The sequence below is a fragment of the Salvelinus alpinus genome, chromosome 2, assembly GCF_045679555.1.
Source record: "Salvelinus alpinus chromosome 2, SLU_Salpinus.1, whole genome shotgun sequence".
Lineage (NCBI taxonomy): Eukaryota > Metazoa > Chordata > Actinopteri > Salmoniformes > Salmonidae > Salvelinus > Salvelinus alpinus.
This window is the reverse complement of record NC_092087.1, coordinates 30,841,387-30,862,478: the sequence shown is the minus strand read 5'-3', so window position 1 is coordinate 30,862,478 and position 21,092 is coordinate 30,841,387. Positions and strand designations below refer to the sequence as shown.

The 21,092-nt window shown below is 43.0% G+C and overlaps 1 protein-coding gene across 13 annotated transcripts in view; it reads left to right on the top strand.

Moving 5' to 3' along the window:
- LOC139558805 (voltage-gated potassium channel subunit beta-2) overlaps positions 1 to 21,092 on the top strand; it is a 147,342-nt gene that overhangs the window by 114,356 nt on the left and 11,894 nt on the right. For all 13 annotated transcript variants that reach the window (XM_071374339.1, XM_071374278.1, XM_071374305.1 and 10 more), the window contains 7 exons: positions 9,759 to 9,802; positions 10,171 to 10,208; positions 10,505 to 10,584; positions 18,258 to 18,302; positions 19,453 to 19,497; positions 19,996 to 20,039; positions 20,263 to 20,349. In XM_071374339.1, the coding sequence (XP_071230440.1) occupies positions 9,759 to 9,802; positions 10,171 to 10,208; positions 10,505 to 10,584; positions 18,258 to 18,302; positions 19,453 to 19,497; positions 19,996 to 20,039; positions 20,263 to 20,349 (383 nt within the window). The remainder of the gene's footprint in view (positions 1 to 9,758; positions 9,803 to 10,170; positions 10,209 to 10,504; positions 10,585 to 18,257; positions 18,303 to 19,452; positions 19,498 to 19,995; positions 20,040 to 20,262; positions 20,350 to 21,092) is intronic.

The following is a 21,092-nucleotide window of genomic DNA, read 5'->3' as shown; positions in this document are numbered from 1 at the left end:
GTCACTCAAATAAAGAGCAGAATAAGCTTGACCACAGTCACTAGCACTTTCTTTCCGTTCACATTGCAGTCTGCATGGTCAGATACAAGATGTTGGTGACAATGATGCTGCTTTCTATAAGCGTCCTATAATTATACTATTAGTTTGTTTATCTTACTGTCTGCAAACTACTGTCTACCTCCCAAGAGTTTTTAGCAGTTATCGTGACTGCTGTATGGACTGAGTATACAAAACATTAAGAAACACCTGCTCTTTCCATGACATTGACTGACCAAGTGAATCCAGGTGAAAGTTATTATCCTTTATTGATGTCACTTGTTAAATCCAATTCAATCAGTGTAGATGGGGGGGAGGGGGCAGGTTAAAGAAGGTTTTTAATCCTTGAGACAATTGAGACATAAATTCTGTATGTATGCCATTCAGAGGGTAAGACAGAAGATTAAAGTGCCTTTGAACGGGGTATGGTAGTAGATGCCAAGTGCACCGGTTTGTGTCAAGAACTGCAACACTGCTACTGTAGGTTTGTCAGTGTGCATCAAGAACGGTCCACCACCCAAAGAACATCCAGCCAGTTTGACACAACTGTGGGAAGCATTGGATTCAACATTGGCCAACATCCCTGTGGAACGCTTTCGACACCTTGTAGAGTCCATGCCTTGACGAATTGAGGCTGTCCTGAGGGATAAAAGGGGAGGGTGCAACTCAATATTAGGAAGGTGTTCCTAATGTTTGGTATATTCCACTCCAGGACAAGAAAAACAACAAGCTGGCACTTAACGAACTGTACGAGGCTATAAACAAGCAGAAAACCATGATTTTAATTCTGCGTCATTAAGACACGTGATGCCCAACTTCCACTAGGGGCTATAGTCTTAGACCACTGTTACTCTACCCTCAAGCATACAAGGCCCTCCCTCGTCAATCCCTTCGGCAAATCATATCATGATTCTATACTCCTGCTTCCGGTCAACAAGCAGAAGATCAAACAGGAAGTAACCGTGACACACTCCGTAGAGAAATGGTTCTCCATACTGGAGGCTATGCTACAGGACTGCTTTGCTAACGCTGACTGGAATATGTACCAGGACTCCGCTGATACAGTAGCATCGACAGGCTAATCACCTCCACCGGCTTCATTAGGAAATGCATTGCCAACATTGTCCCCACAGTAAAGGTTTGCTGCTTCCCCAATCAAAAGCCCTGTATTAACACTGAGATTGGTGCTAAGCTAAAGGACAGGGCTGCCGCAGCCAACCCTGAGGCTACGACTGAAGACACAAACAAGTTCAAGAAGTCCCACTAGGACCTCCACAGAGCCATCAAACAAGCAAAAGGACAATATAGGAACAAGGTGGAATCCTATTACACAGCCTCCGAGTGGCAGGGGCTACAGTTCATTACGGACTCCAAAGGAAGACACAGCTCTGATCTTCCCAACGATGCCTCCCTACAAGAAGAACTCAATGCATTTTATGCATGCTAAGACAAAAACAACACCGAACCTTGCATGAGGGCCCCCCGCCGACCCAGGGATCTGGGTTGTCTTTTTAATCAGGTCAGCACTCGCTAGGCCGCAGGGACGGACGGTATTCCAAGGTGCGTTCTCAGAGTATGTGCCAAACAGCTGTCATGCATATTCACAGTCATTTTTAACCTGTCCCTGTCTGTAACTCCCACATGTCTCAAGCTGACCACCATTCCTGTTCCCAAGAACTCTAAGGCTACCTGCCACAATGACTACCTTGCTTTGAAAGGCTTGTTATGGCACACATCAACTCCATAATCCCAGACAACCTAGACCAGGGATGGGCAACTGGCGGCCCATCCCTGGTCTTCCCCTCCCCCCCCCAAAAAAAAAAATATATATCCAAGAAAGGAGAGTGATGGAGTGCTACATCAGATGACCTGGCCTCCACATACACCCATCCTCAACCCAATTGAGATGGTTTGGGATGAGTGGGACCGCAGAGTGAAGGAAATGCAGCCAACAAGTTCTCAGCATATGTGGGAACTCCTTCAAGACTGTTGGAAAAGCATTCCTGCTGTAGCTGGTTGAGATAATGCCAAGAGTGTGCAAAGCTGTCATCAAGGCAAAGGGTGGCTACTTTGAAGAATCTCAAATATAAAATATATTTTGATATAACACTTTTTAGGTTACTACATGATTCCATATGTGTTATTTCATAGTTTAGATGTCTTCACTATTATCCTACAATGTAGGAAAATAGTAAAAATATGGAAAAACCCTTGAATGAGTAGGCGTGTCCACTTTTGACTGGTTGTATGTGTGTGTGTAAAATTGTATTTATTTTAACTCAGTCGGGGTCTCAACTTACTGTTGAAATTATTTGATATTGAGATAAAAACTGCATTGGGCCTTTAAAGTATACAGTATATAAGATGATGCATGGTTATCCGTGTTATGAATATTTTAGTTCTACTCTACTGTAAATAGTGTCATATGGCACTAAATGATGCAGTGTGGTCATGATCTGTGCTCTAGTGAGTAAGCTTTTCTGCACCAGTTTTCTTTAGCGTATACAGTTAATGCCATGGATGATCCACCCCTCTCCTGCCTAGGGAAACTGATCCATTTCCACCCCTATGGGCACCTGAACTCAGCCTCTTGAAGTGCCCAGCCCCAGGCAAAGGACAGATCCAGCCTCGGGAATGGAAAGCCTTCTGTGCCTGCAATCTGTTCATTTCCTTGTACATTTACCCATCACTACTACATCAGGACGATAGAGACGGGGGCGTATAGGTTTGCATTCAGACCCAGGGTGCATTCTCAGGTAGTGTGCTGCTGCTGCTTTTAGGCTTGATGTAGGTGGTGTACTCAATGCTCATACAGGCTGAATTGATATTACATAAACACACATACAGTACAAGTCAAAAGTTTGGACACACCTACTCATTCAAGGGTTTTTCTTTATTTTACTATTTTCTACATTGTAGAATAATAGTGAAGACATCAAAACTATGAAATAACACATATGGAAACATGTAGTAACCAAAAAAGTCACACACAAAAAAAAGTCAACAAATCAAAATATATCTTATTTGAGATTCTTCAAAGTAGCCACCCTTTGCCTTGATGACAGCTTTGCCCACTAATGGCATTCTCTCAACCAGCTTCACCTGGAATGCTTTTCAATTAACAGGTGTGCCTTATTAAAAGTTAATTTGTGGAATTTCTTTCCTTAATGCATTTGAGCCAGTCAGTTGTGTTGTGACAAGGTAGGGGTGGTATACAGAATATGGCCCTATTTGGTAAAAGACCAAGTCCATATTATGGCAAGAACAGCTCAAATAAGCAAAGAGAAATGATAGAGGAGACTGCGTGAATCAGGCCTTCATGGTCAAATTAGGACAAAGAAACCACTACTAAAGGACACCAATAAGAATAAGATACTTGTTTGGGCCAAGAGACACGAGTAATGGACATTAGACCAGTGGAAATCTGTCCTTTGGTCTGATGAGTCCAAATGTGAGATTTTTGGTTCCAACCGCCGCGTCTTTCTGAGACACCGAGTAGATGAACGGATGATCTCCACATGTGTGGTTCCCACCATTAAGCATGGAGGAGGAGGTGTGGGGGTGCTTTGCTGGTGACACTGTCGGTGATTTATTTAGAATTCAAGGCACATTTAACCAGCATGGCTGCCACAACATTCTACAGCGATACTCCATCCCATCTGGTTTGCGCTTGGTGTGACTATCATTTGTTTTTCAACAGGACAATGACCCAACACACCTCCAGGCTGTGTAAAGGCTATTTTACCAAGAAGGAGCGTGATGGTGTGCTGGATCAGATAACCTGGCCTCCACAATCACCTGACCTCAACCCAATTGAGATGGTATGGGATGAGTTGGACAACAGAGTGAAGGAAAAACAGCCAACAAGTGCTGAGCATATGTGGAAACTCCTTCAAGACTGTTGGAAAAGCTGGTTGAGAGAATGCCAAGCGTGCGCAAAGCTATCAAAGGGAAACGGTGGCTACATTGAATAATCTAAAATATCTTTTGATTTGTTTAACACTTTTTTGGTTGCTACATTTTTCCGTATGTGTTATTTCATAGTTTTGATGTCTTCACTATTATTCTACAATGTAGAAAATAGTAAAAATAAGAACCCTTGAATGAGTAGGTGTGTCAGATTTTTTCTGGTACTGTGTGTATATATCCTATCTACAGTGCCTTGCGAAAGTATTCACCCCCTTGGCATTTTTCCTATTTTGTAGCCTGACAACCTGGAATTAAAATAGATTTGGGGGGGGGGGGTTGTATCATTTGCTTTACACAACATGCCTACCACTTTGAAGATGCAAAATATTTCTTGTTTGTTTCACAATAAAAAATAAGACTTGAGCGTGCATAACTATTCACCCCCCAAAGTCAATACTTCAATTACAGCAATTACAGCAGCAAGTCTCTTGGGATATGTCTCTATAAGCTTGGCACATCTAGACACTGGAATGTTTGCCCATTCTTCAAGGCAAAACTGCTCCAGCTCCTTCAAGTTGGATGGGTTCCTGCTGGTGTACAGCAATCTTTAAATCATACCACATATTCTCAATTGGATTGAGGTCTGGGCTTTGACGAGGCCATTCCAAGACATTTCAATTTTTCTCCTTAAACCACTCGAGTGTTGCTTTAGCAGTATGCTTAGGGTCATTGTCCTGCTGGAAGGTGAACCTCTGTCCCAGTCTCAAATCTCTGGAAGAGTGAAACAGGTTTTTCTCTAGAATTTCCCTGTATTTTTTGCCATCCATCGTTCCTTCAATTCTGACCAGTTTCCCAGTCCCTGCCAATGAAAAACATCCCCACAGCAGGATGCTGCCACTACCATGCTTCACTGTGGGATGGTGTTCTCGGGGTTTGTGCCAGACATAGCGTTTTCCTTGATGGCCAAAAAGCTCAATTTTAGTTTCATATGACCAGAGTACCTTCTTCCTTATGTTTGGGGAGTCTCGCACATGCCTTTTGGCAAACACCAAACATGTTTGCTTATTTTTTTTCTTGAAGCAATGGCGCGTTTTCTGGCCACTCTTCTTTAAAGCCCACCTCTGTGGAGTGTACGGCTTAAAGTGGTCCTATGGACAGATACTCCAATCTCCGCTGTGGAGCTTTGCAACTCCTTCAGGGTTATCTTTGGTCTCTTTGTTGTCTCTCTGATTAATGCCCTCCTTGCCAGGTCTGTGAGTTTTGGTGGGCGGCCCTCTATTGGCAGGCTTGTTATGGTGCCATATTCTTTCCATTTTTTTAATAATGGATTTAATGGTGCTCCATGGGATGTTTCGGATATTTTTTTATAACCCAACTCTGATCTGTACTTCTCCACAACTTTGTCCCTGACCTGTTGGTGAGCTCCTTGGTCTTCATGGTCCGCTTGCTTGGTGGGGCCCCTTGCTTAGTGGTGTTAGAGACTCTGTGGCCATTCAGAACAGGTGTATATGTACTGAGATCATGTGACAGATCATGTGACACTTAGATTGCACACAGGTGGACTTTATTTAATCAATTATGTGACTTCTGAAGGTAATTGGTTGCACCAGATCTTATTAAGGGGCTTCATAGCAAAGGGGGTGAATACATATGCACGCACCACTTTTCCGTTTTTTAAAATTTTTTATTCACTTATTTTTTTCCATTTCACTTTACCAATGTGGACTATTTTGTATGTCCATTACATGAAATCCAAATAAAAATAAATATAAATTACAGGTTGTAATGCAACAAAATAGGAAAAACACTGAATACTTTTGAAAGGCACTGTTACTCCTCCTAATATTGTACAATCTGTGTGTTGCTTCATTGGCCTGGGCTATTATTTGTTTGAATTCAAGACTTGATTGATCTCAGTTTGTCAGTGTCAGAGTAGCTACTCATTTCATTCTTTTGTGTGGTATTACAAAAGATTCAGCTAATGTCTTCTGTCATGTAAATTACATAGAATTGCATGAAATGCATTTTTTAAAAGGCCGATTCTTGAGGGGATGCCCTGATTATTATTATTATTTTTTTAATCTGTAGAAATCCTAAAAACGCTTTTGCTCAACTTTTTTTTTTTTACAATGCACCGGGGCTTATGATTTCTTAATCCGGGCCCTGCATGAGGCCACTAGTACAAATGGCCCAGAGGCTCTGACTTGTCTCATTTACAGCCAGTTAAATAACTCTCACACAGTCAGTGGTCATTGATTCCACTCATAATGTGTTGAGGCTGCTCATGCTCCTGACTGTAGTGTAATGCAGTGTGCGTCGGTAGTCCATAATTGAAGAGGGTAAGAGATGTAGGTGACCTTACTCTTCCGGTCTGTGTCCAGGGAGGCGTAGCAGCAAACTGACCCCAGATCAAACCAGCCTGCTACAGTATTGCTACCAGATTCCTGCAGGGGAGGGCATAGAGGTGAATGATAGCCCAGGGCCAACATGCAGTATCAACAGCCAGCCTGATAAAATATTTTGCACTACACAGAACTGATAAAGGGATGTATCGTCTAGGTGAACCATGACAGAGACCAGACTGGGTGTCTGATCTGTCGGTTACTTTTTGTGAAGGACCTAACTCAAATAAACACCTGTCCTGCACTTGTAGTTGAACAATACTGTGATTCTGGAATAACAATTTATGGCGATTTGTTGTGACTGTAGTCCAGAAGCATGCTTCCCAATTTATCTGGGCTAACAGCTTTACTGTATGTCTCATTTCTGAGCAGGTTGCACAGAGTGTGTGTGAAGGCCATGTGCACCGTTCTCTTAACTTATTAAGCATTTGCGTTTTGATGTATAATACCTCAAGCCATGACAACAGTCCTCACCCAATCATTTCATCGACCTGATTCAGTGTCTACAGATGAAAAACAACAAATTGGCTACTGTACATACAGTAGAGTGTATATATATATATATATATATATATATATATATATATATATATATATATATATATATACAAATAATAATAAAAACAATTATATAAAAGATACAAAAAAATTCAAGTTCTTCCACACCAATCTCGACAAACCATTTCTGTATGTACCTCGCTTTTTGCATGGAGGCATTGTCATACTGAAACAGGAAAGGGCCTTCCCCAAACTGTTAACAAAAAGTTAGAAGCACAGAATGTCATTGTATGCTGTAGCGTTAGGATTTCCCTTCACTGAAACTAATGGGCCTAGCCCGAACCATGAAAAACAGCCCCAGACCATTATTCCTCCTCCACCACCAAACTTTATGTATGGGCAGGTAGGCTGCTCGGCCATGGAAACACATTTCATGAAGCTCCTGACGTTGTTTCCAGGCAGTTTCAGCACTCGGCGGTCCCGTTCTGTGAGCTTGTGTGGCCTACCACTTCGCTGCTGAGCTGTTGTTGCTCCTAGACGTTTCCACTTCACAATGACAGCACTTACAGTTGACCAGGGCAGCTCCAGCAGTGCAGAAATTTGACTGACTTACTTGTTGGAAAGGTGGCATCCTATGACGGTGCCATGTTGAAAGTCACTGAGCTCTTCTGTAAGGCCATTCTACTGACAATGTTTGTCTATGGAGATTGCATGGCTGTGTGCTTGATTTTATACACCTGACAGCAACATGTGTGGCTGAAATAGCCGAATCCACTCATTTGAAGGGTTGTCCACATACTTTTGTGTATCTATTTTTCTTTATCTTTATCACAGGTATTCGTGCCTGAATTTACAATTAGTTAGTGTAGTTAGCCTCGTTAGACACAAACGTTAGCTAGCTAGCAAGCAAACAATCTGATACATCATCGCTAACTTGTACATCGTTAATGTTCCCCTGAGTTATACTGCTTTCATCACCTGTATGTCTTCATCTGTCAATTTTTTTTCTTAATTTAGCAAACTTATCGGTGGCACCTTTTGCCAATTTCCTGTTCCATCTTCCCGCCATTGTTTTGAAAAGGCAACTTCCATTTTTAGTTGCTGGAAAAATACAGAAGTTGCCTTTCATAAGATGGACCAGACTGTGTGTCTGTGTACTGTATTGCACCAAATATTATTGTGTATACTTACAAGGTGCTGGACTAACAATGGGAATCAATGGCTGCAAAGGCAGAAGGCAGGCGGGAGGAAGCGGGAACATTCTAGCCAATGAGATGGCAGATTCGGATGTGAACAACAGACACAACTACGGTATAAAATCTATTTTTGCAAAGTTGGCGCTATGTCACGCACGTCCACTTATATTAGTACATTTGTCACAACCTTAGCGTTACAAAACTTCTATTCGATTATATAGGCCACACGTAGCAAGTTAGCAGTTACATTTCATTTTGGACCAAATTCGATACTCTCATTGACCTCCGTACAAAAAATCCCCACATCCATGCTTTATTTTCACACAGGTCGGAGTCGGCCTTCTCGCTTCGCCTCTTCCTCTCTTAGTGCACTGGACTTGCAGATAACACATGGTAAGATATCATGAAAGAGACCCTAAAGGACCCGACATTTGAGGAGAGAATCTTCTTGATCTGGACTGCATATGCTTGTTAAGAGCTGAAATGATGGTGCTGGTTTATTTTGAATCTCAGTCCACATGTAAAGTGGGCTTTTTGGATCCCCTGGCTTTTTCAGAGCAACATCAATGGATTGTTTTGTTCTTATCACCACAGCAATGTAGAAAACCTACATGGCTTCACAAGACACCCACACACTCATAATCCTACACACACACACACACAGACATGGCTACACTCTCATACATAAACACAGTAAGTGTGAAAATGTATATTCCAATAATAACCACATGCACACAATCATACTCCTACAAAATTAGACAGACCCCCCACATATACCTACACACTGTTCCTCCCACAACAGCCATTACATCATTCCATATCCCACACATCTTACTTACCTCCAGCAGAAGGCAACTCGAGGTTCTCTGCTCACGGTTTTTAGTTGGTATGGTTCATTGTGTTTTGAGATAAGGTCACCGGCTTTAAGGATCTCATATTTGGATTGGATTATTCGTATTGAGAGCTTAGGAAGGAAGGGACAAGGTACATTGTGTACCCCATAGAAATACATTAAATGGTTCTACTTATTTCTGTGGTGTACCTGTTATGACAAGTGCAGCATTTAAGGTTGTAGCCTAGCGCCGCCTCAAATCATCCTCTGTGGTTCACTGTTCTGTGTTGCCCTGACAATGTTTTTGAAGTTATTGGCCACAACCTTGAGGCTTTCGATCTTTTGAATACTGCCTAAATTAATAATTGAATGTGCTTGAAATGTTGATGGAAAAAATAAATATGCTTTTGGTGCCCCTGAATTTCTAACACTAGAATAAGCCTGTTACCTACTGCAGGTTTTCCCAGTGTATTCTCTTTCTTTTACCTGTGACTTTTTAGACTGAAAGGTAAAAGAGAACTTAACCAAACCTGTGTATGTCTGTCAGCGGTGGAGTCTGTGTCTGAGCTGCGATTTTTCTAGGGACTGGGAATTGCTATAGGGATCTGTGTTCCTGGTGGGCATCTGCGAGCCTGCTCCCCTCCATCTGCATCCAGAGTACAGAGAGACAAAATGTTTTTTCGTGAGCTGTCATGGTTGTCAACTGCCATAGTTGTTACAACCTCCCAGTAGTCTGTGTCAGTGGAGACACAGATACATTAATTGTCATGAAGCATGGAACTACTTTAAACAAAGCTTGACTATATAAAACACCTACAGCACTAAAAAGCACAGCGCCAGTATCAACACCATATTAAGGATAATGTTTTCTCTGTATTCTGACAGAAACCTTGGGAAGTCTGGCCTGAGGGTGTCCTGCCTTGGACTAGGTGAGTGTGAGAGGGGGTGAGGGGGTGGCGGAGGGGATAGGAGACAAAAATGTGTTAGAGGTGACCCAGACTGCTGTTGTTTTCACTAGAAATACACAAAGTGTACCACAGAGGGAATTTATTTCACACCAAATAATTTTCCTAGCAGATATCTTGGAGAGTGAAGATATGCCAGAAATGCCAGCTGAGACCTCCATCTGTTGACTAACACTGTTATGGCAAACTCTGCCAAAGCCTCATCTCTTCTAACTATAATTAAAAAGCTACAGTAATCAGTGTGTGGCGTCACTGCCTCTTCAACACTGCTCTCTCTATGTATCTCTAGTCTGATAGACTACTAACACAGTCTCCCTGTCGTCTCTCTGTAGGAACATGGGTGACGTTCGGAGGGCAGATAACGGATGAGGTGAGAGCAGATGGATTGTGTTTTTTCTGTTATTCTATCAGTCAGTCACTCTCCAGTTTCACAACTATCTACATGCTTCTATAGTCCACTGCTTACACTAAACATATTGACACATAGAGAGCCAGAGAAGCAACACGCGTGCCATAGCACGGAAGGTTACAACCCCATGCGGTTACAACCCCATACATGCAGACCGGGTTTTAATAGTTGAAAACACTTAAGCACCGATCAGTGATTTCTCGACCACCTCCCTTCCTCTTTCTTTCCTCTCCCTCGCTCCACTCTCCGGCCAACAGATGGCGGAGCAGCTGTTGTGTCTAGCCTACGAGAACGGCATCAATCTGTTTGACACAGCAGAGGTCTACGCCGCAGGGAAGTGAGTATCATCCAGACTGTCCACATCACATCTTCATGCAGACATCACCTAGATATCAATGACTGCTGAATCACAGGATCATAACACACAAAGCCACATAGCCAAGCAAAGCATAGGCTAACACATGTACTTTAGTGTGTTTGAATGAGCGCTGACCTAACAGGTGGCAGTGAATGTATGAGTGTGTTAATTAATTAGATGGGGGACTCATCTAAATTATATGGTGTAGACTCACATTTAGTACCAATAAAGCTGGTGCTGGTCTCCAGTTCTTTCAGTGTGGTCGTGATGTTTTATCCTACAGCACGTTGAGGGAGTCTCCCAGGCCATCACACATCTTTAGAGATCTCATTCAATTTGATTAAACCTCTGGTTCGGTGGATCTGAGGCCCAGAGGCTCAGATGAAACGCTCACTGATGCACTTACCATGAGTCTGTGCGCCTCTGCGGCCTCCCGCGTAGGTAGTTAGCAGGCATGTTTGCAAATACAAGGCCTTACAATTTAATCCACACGTGCCTTGGACAAGCCTGCAAAACCGTTTACATAAACATGAGTGATTAATTGCTCTGTAGCCTTGAGCTCCAGACCTGGGGGGAGAAACACCTCATCATACTCATCATACTGAGTTCTAGTGGTATTTTTGATGAGAGGTCAAGGGTCGATTATTCATGATGGCTTGAATACCAGTAGAACCCGAACAGTGATATTTTGCCAACTCTAACCTTTGTAGGGCTTCATAACATCTCCTCAGACAGCTGTATACACCGTCCTGAATTAATAGATCTTTGTTGTGAGTAAGGATGAACTCCTTTCCAACAGTACCTCAGATTAACAGACTCTAACTCTTCTCCAAATCCTCCCCAAGGAAATACTGGTCTCATTGTGTTAATATGGTCAGGCATATTTCCCAAGTTGTTAATATTATGTAAAAGACTGAAGAAAGAAAATAACAAATTGTTGATGGCTTTATCATTTTGAATTAGTGCTGAGTGTTCAACTGAAATGTCGGTTATTTTTTTGTTCATTGACCAACGTCGGATCAATTATTTTAATTCCATTGTTTGTTGCGCACAATGCGCGGCAGTTTCTCTAGAGATAAATCAGATCGCACTCGAACTGTGTGATGTATTTGGGAGTTGTAGTTTCCAGCAGGCCAGTGTTCTACATAGTTTAGCGCAGAAAATGTGATAATTAACTACCATAATCTATTGCGCGCCTACTTGTCCGTTCTGTGTTTCTTTGACTCGGATACATAGAGAGCAGTTGCTTCGCAAGGAATTTTTACCAGAAAATACATGATCTAAGTTATTGATAGTTGGTATTCAGCAGTTATAAATGTATGCCTTATTTACTTTGAAGAACTACTAAAATAGCGTATTTTGTCAGACACCATAGGCAGTAGCTCTACAGAGATGAGATGGTGACTTGGAATGAAGTAATAGTCATCAAATGAAACAAATGTAATATACACAACAACTGACATATTGTATTAAAGTAAAGTAATGTGAATAAATGATGGTTAATAAGTGAGCAGTAATGGGCAGTCACTACCATCATAAGACGTGTATTAATTGTTTTATTCTGTGTTACAGCATTCAACCCACATAATGCATAGTGCATTTCATGTTTTTTTTTTATTATCGAAACTGAAATTGAAAATTGTGAATACTTTTTAATAATCTATCCGAAACAGACCCAACCTCAAAAAGCGCTAATCACTCAGCACTATTTTGAATATTTACCAACATGTGGCTTCTGTAGCTGAGCTGTGGAAAGGAGACGACATATCAAACTGCAACATAAGGTAATGGTGGCAGACTTGTAGGACAAGGGAAATAAAGTTGACCTTTACCAGCATTCCACACAATGGTGACATTAGAACTGGCAGATCAACAGAGTGACAGATCTGTGTGCCATGCAAATGGTCCTGACAGTCTATCAGAACCATGCATGTCTTCTTGGCTGCTAATCCTGACAGCCTATAGCCTACTGCAAACTGCAGCACTGAGAGGCTTTACACGAGGTGCAGCACACAAACCAGAAGAGAGGGACATCAATGCAGACAGCGGAGCACATATCTACCACGTTTCACACGGTCTCTGTGAAGCACCAGCTCTGGTAATATGAGCACCTCGTCAGTCAAATTCAGTAAAGTGGACTGAGTCTAGATATGGGTATAATTATGTGTTAGTGGCCTCACTGTTGATGTTGCCACAAAGTCAACATTTTGGTTTTGTAGAGTGGATAGAGAGCAGGAGAGAGGCTCCCAACTACAGCCCCGCTACAGCTAAAGGCCTGGTTCTGTGGTTTAGCACGTGTGTGTTTGTTCCCTGGCACTATGACCAAGTCACTGAAACATATTGACAGGGAAACAATGTACAGTACATCGACTGACAGCTAGCGTATTGACCAACACACGCTTACAAACACACTGTGGTGTAGGTGTAGACCCATTAGCTTTAACAACCCACTCCTTCACACCAATGTTCCCTCAAAAAAAAATCAGCACTGAGCTATTTCCGGTCTGCTAAATTCTGTGCAACTTCTAGTGCGTTTACTGTGATCACTGAGGCTGTACCTGCTTTAACTTCTTATGGCTGCAATCTCGTTAACGGGATGATATGACAACAGCCAGTGAAAGTGCAGGGCGCCAAATTCAAACAACAGAAATCTCATAATTCAAATTCCTCAAACATACATGTATCTTATACCATTTTAAAGGTAATCTTGTTGTTAATCCCACCAATGTGTCCGATTTCAAATAGGCTTTACAGCGAAAGCACCACAAACGTTTATGTTAGGTCACCGCAAAATCACAGAAAAGCACAGCTATTTTTCCAGCAAAAGACAGGAGTCACAAAAAGCAGAAATAGAGAAAATGAATCACTAACCTTTGATCTTCATCAGATGACACTCATAGGACTTCATGTTACACAATACATATATGTTTTGTTCGATTAAGTTCATATTTATATCCAAAAACCTCAGTTTACATTGGCGCCATGTTCAGAAATGCCTCCAAAATATCCGGAGAAATTGCAGAGAGCCACGTCAAATAACATAAATACTCATCATAAACTTTGATGAAAGATACATGTTTTACATAGAATTAAAGATACACTTGTTCTTGATGCAACCGCTGTATCAGATTTCAAAAATCTTTACGGCAAAAGCACAATATTCAATAATCTGAGAACAGCGTTCAGCCACAAAAGGAAGCCATACAGTTACCCGCCAAATTGTGCAGTCAACAAAACTCATAAAAAGCATTATAAATCGTCACTTACCTTTGCTGATCTTCGTCGGAATGCACTCCCAGGACTCCCACTTCCACAAGAAATGTTCGGTAATGTCCATCATTTATGTCCAAGTAGCTACTTTTGTTAGCGCGTTTAGTACACAAATCCAAAAGCTTGTGCAGGTCCCGCATAACGTCGGACGAAAACTTCAAAAAGTTATATTACAGGTCGAATAAACTTGTCAAACTAAGTATAGAATCAATCTTTAGGATGTTGTTATCATAAATATTCAATAACGTTCCAACCGGAGAATTCCTTTGTGTCTATAGAAGTAATGGAACGCAAGTCTCTATCATATGGAATGTGCGTGACCAGGACTTGGCTCTCTGCCAGACCACTGACTCATTCAGCTCTTATTCAGCCCCACATCACAGTAGAAGCTTCATTCGAGGTTCTACAGACTGTTGACATCTAGTGGAAGCCGTAGGCAGTGCAAACAGATCCATATCCTACTGTGTTTTCAATAGGCGATGAGTTGAAAATCGACCAACCTCAGATTTCTCACTTTCTGGTTGGATTTCTTCTCAGGTTTTTGCCTGCCATATGAGTTCTGTTATACTCACAGACATAATTCAAACAGTTTTAGAAACTTCAGAGGGTTTTCTATCCAATACTAATAATATGCATATATTAGCAACTATGACTGAGGAGCAGGCCGTTTACTCTGGGCACCTCTGTGCACCTTTCATCCAAGCTACTCAATACTGCCCCTGCAGCCATAAGAAGTTAATTTACAGGTTTAACAGTGGCCAAGTAGGCTACTGTGGCTATTTGATCATAATGTAGGCCTACCAGAGTGGCTTACCATCAAAAACAATGGAGAAATGCATCCCATAACATTTTAACATGGACATCTCTGTTCCATCATTCAGCCTACAGTAGCAGACACTGTGTTGTGTTCAATGCAGGCCAACATTCCATGAGACTTGGTGGGAAAAAAGAAGAAAAAAACATGCAGCGCTTGACATTAATCTGTTTATCCACTTTTCCTTCAGACAAGGAGGTGACTGGAAATGTTGTGGTGTTTGCAAGAAATCAATTCACAAAATAAAATGCGGTATTATTCCCATACCATTATTACAGAGAATCAGACAGGTTATGCTACTCTCTGCCTATTGGCTACTTAGCTTATTCAAGCCTGTCTCAAAATACACAGCAGCATACCACCCTGCATACCACTGCTGGCTTGCTTCTGAAGCTAAGCAGGGTTGGTCCTGGTCAGTCCCTGGATGGGAGACCAGATGCTGCTGGAAGTGGTATTGGAGGGCCAGTAGGAGGCACTCTTTCCTCTGGTCTAAAAAAAATATCCCAATGTCCCAGGGCAGTGCCCTGTCCTGTGTAGGGTGCTGTCTTTCGGATGGGATGCTAAACGGGTGTCCTGACTCTGAGGTCATTAAAGATCCCATGGCACTTAACGTAAGAGTAGAGGTGTTAACCCCGGTGTCCTGGCTAAATTCCCAATCCGGCCCTCAAACCATCACAGTCACCTAATAATCCCCAGTTTACAATTGGCTCATTCATCCCCCTCCTCTCCACTGTAACTATTCCCCAGGTCGTTGCTGTAAATGAGAATGTGTTCTCAGTCAACTTACCTGGTAAAATAAAAAACTGCCCCTTTACCTGACTCGCTTTTCATAAAAAATGTACATGTTTTGTGCTCTTGTAGGAAGCAATCACTCCCCTATTGATGACTACAAATGATCTATAACTGGGCTAATAACTCACTAACAAGCGAAGAATATGAACAAAATGTGCCCACATGGCTACATGCAGCTCTTGCTTTGATCTCAAAACATCCGCATCTACTCACGACTGCTCATGCAGTAAACACAGTCCAGTTCAAAGTAAATAGCACAGATCCATATATGGCAATGGTCTATTTGCATATAGGTCTACTGCAGCTCTGATTGTTTATGCTGCACCGGTCTATGTAGAGTACGAGCTGAGTAGTGCATGTCAATGCAAAAGAATCCTACTCCGATGCATTCTGCCTACAACAAAATCTCTTGCATAGTTTGTTTTGTTTCGGTATGTTGCAAAGTGGCTAATATCGTGTTGATTCGATCACAATTGCCACAGTAAAGGCAAACTCTACAACAGTGGTCACCAACCTTTTCTGAGTCAAGATCACTTTGAGTCAAAATTCAAGCCGAGATCTACCGCTCAGATTCTTTTTTCACATAACTTAAAAAACATAAGCCTATGGAACATTAACCAATTAAAAACAGTACTGTAGCAATGTACGTTATCACCGCATATTGGCTTTGCTTGAATTGCCCTGTCAATGCATTGTTGTTCAGGCCATTTAAAAATATATATATTTCAAAACTTGAAGTAGGCTATATGATCACACCGGTAATAGATCCGTTGTTGTATTACTTGTGACGCACAGCTGAGTGAGCATACATTTACATATATATTTTTTTTGTGGGCTTATTGTGCCTGCATCTGATGGTCAGTCTCAGATGTGGGAGAGAGCATTAGACTGAGGGTCCGCATCTCAACATTCCTCCGCTCTCCCTTTCCTCCACTGACACTGACCAAAAAGTGACTTCCAGATGATGGCGAAACTCAAGTTACACCGCATTATTTCTGCATCGTGCACAAATTCATGTTACTCCTATGAACAGAGAAAGTGAAATATTCCTCGATATTAAAAAATACCCAAGCCGCTAATAATAACAACTGAAGCCTATAGATACACTTTCCTACTCATTCATTACTGATGCACTGCTTGTTGTAGCTCTGAGTAGAAATAGGAAGAACTCGCATTTTATGGCTTGTAAAAGTGTTGAATACAAAGTGTTGACAATGCTGAGTAAGAACTTAAACATGAACTCACTCATAAAGTTGACAGTTTCTCTCTCTAGTCATGGTTTTAAACATTTTGAAATCAACTTTTCTGTAGCTTTCTTTTATGCCTGCTACGTTACTGCAGAAACGGTCATCTGCGCCATCTGATTAGCCAGCGGTAGGCCTATAGTGCACTTGATTTGCTCTCTGGGCCCGCCGGGAAGTCAGTTTGTACCTTCAGACACATGAAATGGTTCAAAATGTCAACAGATGACCTACCCAGCGCGCAGGGCAGCTGAATCAGGTGAGCCAACAGCCTGAGACTAATATATATATATTTTTAAAGTAGGAACACAAGGCTTTGTCGTTGGGTTTTTTACAGAAATGTTTGGCGATCGACTAGGAATGACTTGGACATTGACCAGTCGATCGTGATTGACCCGTTGGTGACCACTGCTCTATAATGTATAATGTTTTTTTTTTTTGCCCTGTACCCCGTTACCCCGTTCTCCCTAATTTTGTGGTATCCGATTGGTAGTTAGTCTTGTCTCATCGCTGCAAAATCCCGTACGGACCAGCCGCACCAATGTGTCGGAGGAAACACAGTGCACCTGGCAACCGTGTCAGCGTGTACTGCGCCCGGCGCGCCACAGGAGTCGCTAGTGCGCGATGGGACAAGGACATCCCTGCTAGCCAAACCCTCCCCTAACCCGGACGACGCTGGACCAATTGTGCGCCGCCCCATGGGTCTCTCGGTCGCGGCCGGCTGCGACAGAGCCTAGATTCTAACCCAGAATCTCTAGTGGCACAACTAGCACTGCGATGCAGTGCCTTAGACCACTGAGCCACTCGGGAGGCCTGCTCTAGAAAGTTGAGTGAAGTTCAATCTCGTTCTTCTCTGTGGGCTGATATTTTTGCACGGCAGTCCCGGGGAGCAGCGTGGCAGTCTCGGTGCTACTGAGCGTGCGCACAGCTTAGAGGGAGCATTGATGGCATTAGCCTTCTAGAAATTGCCCTCCCTCTCCCTCTCCGCTCCCTCGGCTCAAACCAGCAGGCTGCGCACACAGGCAGAGAGAGGTCTGATGGAGAGGGGGAGAGAGGGATAAGGGAAAGAGAAGCAGAGAGAGGGGAAGAGGGGGTACAGAGACAGAGAGGGGGAGCTCAGCCACTTTGTGCTTGCCATATAGTACACAGAATTCACATTACAGGAAAACATGGCATTTGTTAGCCTTGTAGACCGGCGCTCCCTTCCTCCCTCCCAGTGACAGGAGTCATCCCAGCCCTAATAGAGGCCACGTTGGGCCTAATTGGCACCCCCACTGCTGCTAATGACTGATTGACATGGAGCCTGTTTACACACCAGCCATACCAGCCAGTTCACTGAGTTTAACTCCACACGCTGCAGGAGGGCTTTGTTATAAGTCTATAGAGACACTGGGAAGGGTTGTTAAGAGTTACCACCACACTTTGTGATATCTTCTTTTTCAAAGGCTCTTCTGTTTTCTTTTGCATCATGGTATGTGTAGTTGTTAGTTGACCATGCCCATTATCTGATCTCTCTCTGCCTATCTCTCTCTCAGGGCTGAGGTTGTGCTGGGGAACGTCATAAAGAAGAAAGGATGGAGGTAGGTTCGTACGGAGGTTACTCTCATAATGAGCCATGTTTCATTTCTGCGCCGTCCCTCTCCTGATAACTGCTCTACCTTATTGGAAGGGAAGTGAGCAGTGTGGTGTACTCCACTGTGCACTGGCAGGCAGGCAGAGAGAGATAAAAGATCAGGGAGGCAGGCAGCAGAGCCATGGCCGTGCTCCTGCTCTTGTGTCCCTCAAAGCTACTGAATAATGGAATGAAAGCGTCTCCTTTACCCAATTTTTTACCTCATCAACCCGTGTGTGTGTGCACGCTGTACTGTACTGCACTGTACTGGTTTGACCCCCGGGCCAGGCCAGGTAAAGCCAACTGCCCCATGGCAGTGTTGTACCTCCTTTGTGTGTGTGCAGTATGTGGGTACCTAAAGGGTGTGTTGCGCTTAGTCATCCTGCCAATCATAACATCTAAGGCTCATGGCACGAAAAACATCACCTCCAGATTCCACCACACTATTTCCAGCCCGGCCCTCTGCCCTCACTGGGATGTCAACCAGAGAACCTTGGAACACCCTCGCTCTGATGTCAACCAGAGAACCTTGGAACACCCTCTCTGTGATGTCAACCAGAGCACCTAGGAACACCCTCTCTGTGATGTCAACCAGAGAACCTTGGAACACCCTCTCTGTGATGTCAACCAGAGAACCTTGGAACACCCTCTCTGTGATGTCAACCAGAGAACCTTGGAACACCCTCTCTGTGATGTCAACCAGAGAACCTTGGAACACCCTCTCTGTGATGTCAACCAGAGAACCTTGGAACACCCTCTCTGTGATGTCAACCAGAGAACCTTGGAACACCCTCTCTGTGATGTCAACCAGAGCACCTAGGAACACCCTCTCTGTGATGTCAACCAGAGAACCTTGGAACACCCTCTCTGTGATGTCAACCAGAGAACCTTGGAACACCCTCTCTGTGATGTCAACCAGAGAACCTTGGAACACCCTCTCTGTGATGTCAACCAGAGAACCTTGGAACACCCTCTCTGTGATGTCAACCAGAGAACCTTGGAACACCCTCTCTGTGATGTCAACCAGAGCACCTAGGAACACCCTCTCTGTGCTTCATTGTCTATATATGTTCTGTGTGGTCTCACATGTAATGTGTTTTCTCCCCATTCTCATGTAGACGTTCCAGTCTGGTAATCACAACAAAGATCTTCTGGGGTGGAAAGTAAGTCTCTTCTCTGGTTGTGTGTCTGAATGAGAAATATGGTGCTCTTTGTAATGTGTCTGGGGCTGAGAGTGATTGGCACTGTAATAGAGTATATGTAATGCCATGCAGAGAGTTTCTCCCTCCCAGTGGCCCTCTGGTTAATGTGATTATGTGTAATCCATGCTGTTGTTATAATTAAGCAATAAGGGCCGACTGGGTGTGTTATATTGGTCATATACCACAAACCCCTGAGGTGCCTTATTGCAAAGTAATTACAGCAGTAAAAAGACATGGTTTGTCATACCCATGGTATACGGTCTGATATATCACGGCTGTCGGCCAATCAGCATTTAGGGCTCGAACCACCCAGTTTATAATGGGCTTTTAGTCAAGCTGAAATGTATATATTGGGATGTTACTGTGATGGACTGAATGATATGATGAAAAGAAAAGAAAGCCTTGCTGTGGCTCTCTGCTGTAATTCAACTGATCCTGGAATATGTTTTTGATCCATAGAGCAGAGACTGAAAGAGGGTTGTCCCGAAAACACATTATAGAAGGTAAGTAAGCTCATCCTGTCCTTGATCACACAGATCAAGGGCAGAATGAGAAATTAAATGCTGACATTGCATCAGACAACATCCTGATTAGTCATTTTGGCTCCAGGGAGAAGAGACTCCAATTTGATAATTGTGGACTCTCTTGGGGGTTAGGAGTCTTGCTGAGAAAGATCAATAACAATAATAGTGTGTGTAACTGTGGCTGTGATGCATGTCGTTGTAGGTTTAAAGGCCTCACTGGAGCGACTGCAGCTAGAGTATGTGGACGTGGTGTTTGCAAACAGACCGGACCCCAACACTCCCATGGAAGGTAAGGAGGAACATCTTGGTCCGCCTCTGTCACTGGCTTCTGCTGTCTGCCTCTTCTCTATTCTCCTGCTGGGTTCTCTCCATCCCATGAGCTTCTCTGACATGCCTATGTCCATTCTAACTCACTAGGCTATATGTTTCTATGTAGTGCATGAAACTATGTCCTCATTTCACCCCATCCTTCCCTACTGGCTTGCTTCCCAATGCCCTGGGGAATGTTAAATATGAGTGAAAACTGCTGGAGCAAAAAATAACACTTTTTTTATTTATTTTTTATTTTTATAATATATGTTTTATTGTCACATGCTGTACACCGGATAGGTGCAGTGAAATGTGTTGTTTTACAACACATTGTTTTAAAACCCGAACTGCACGATCCTATAGAATGTTGGAGAGAAGTTTGCAGAAGACCTTTAAATGACAGAGTACTCTGTGTGTTCTCCCGTTGTCATACAGTATTCATCTGTCCTCTATGGGCCATGCTACAGTAGGAAGGTTACAACACCCTCAGACTGTCCCTGTTACTGTTACTCTGCCCTGACACAGACCATCTCCACTGTTGTTGTACCTAACATTACTCCTGTCATTCTATTTCTGCCTCTCTTGAACCAGGGATAGCTGGTATGTAAAAATAAAAAAATGCATGAGCTTTAGATTTATCCATTTCTTTTGTTTAAACCCATCTGCCCTTTTAGGAGTTCAACAGTTGATAAACTGCAGTAGTTCACAGGGAAAGGTTTGAAC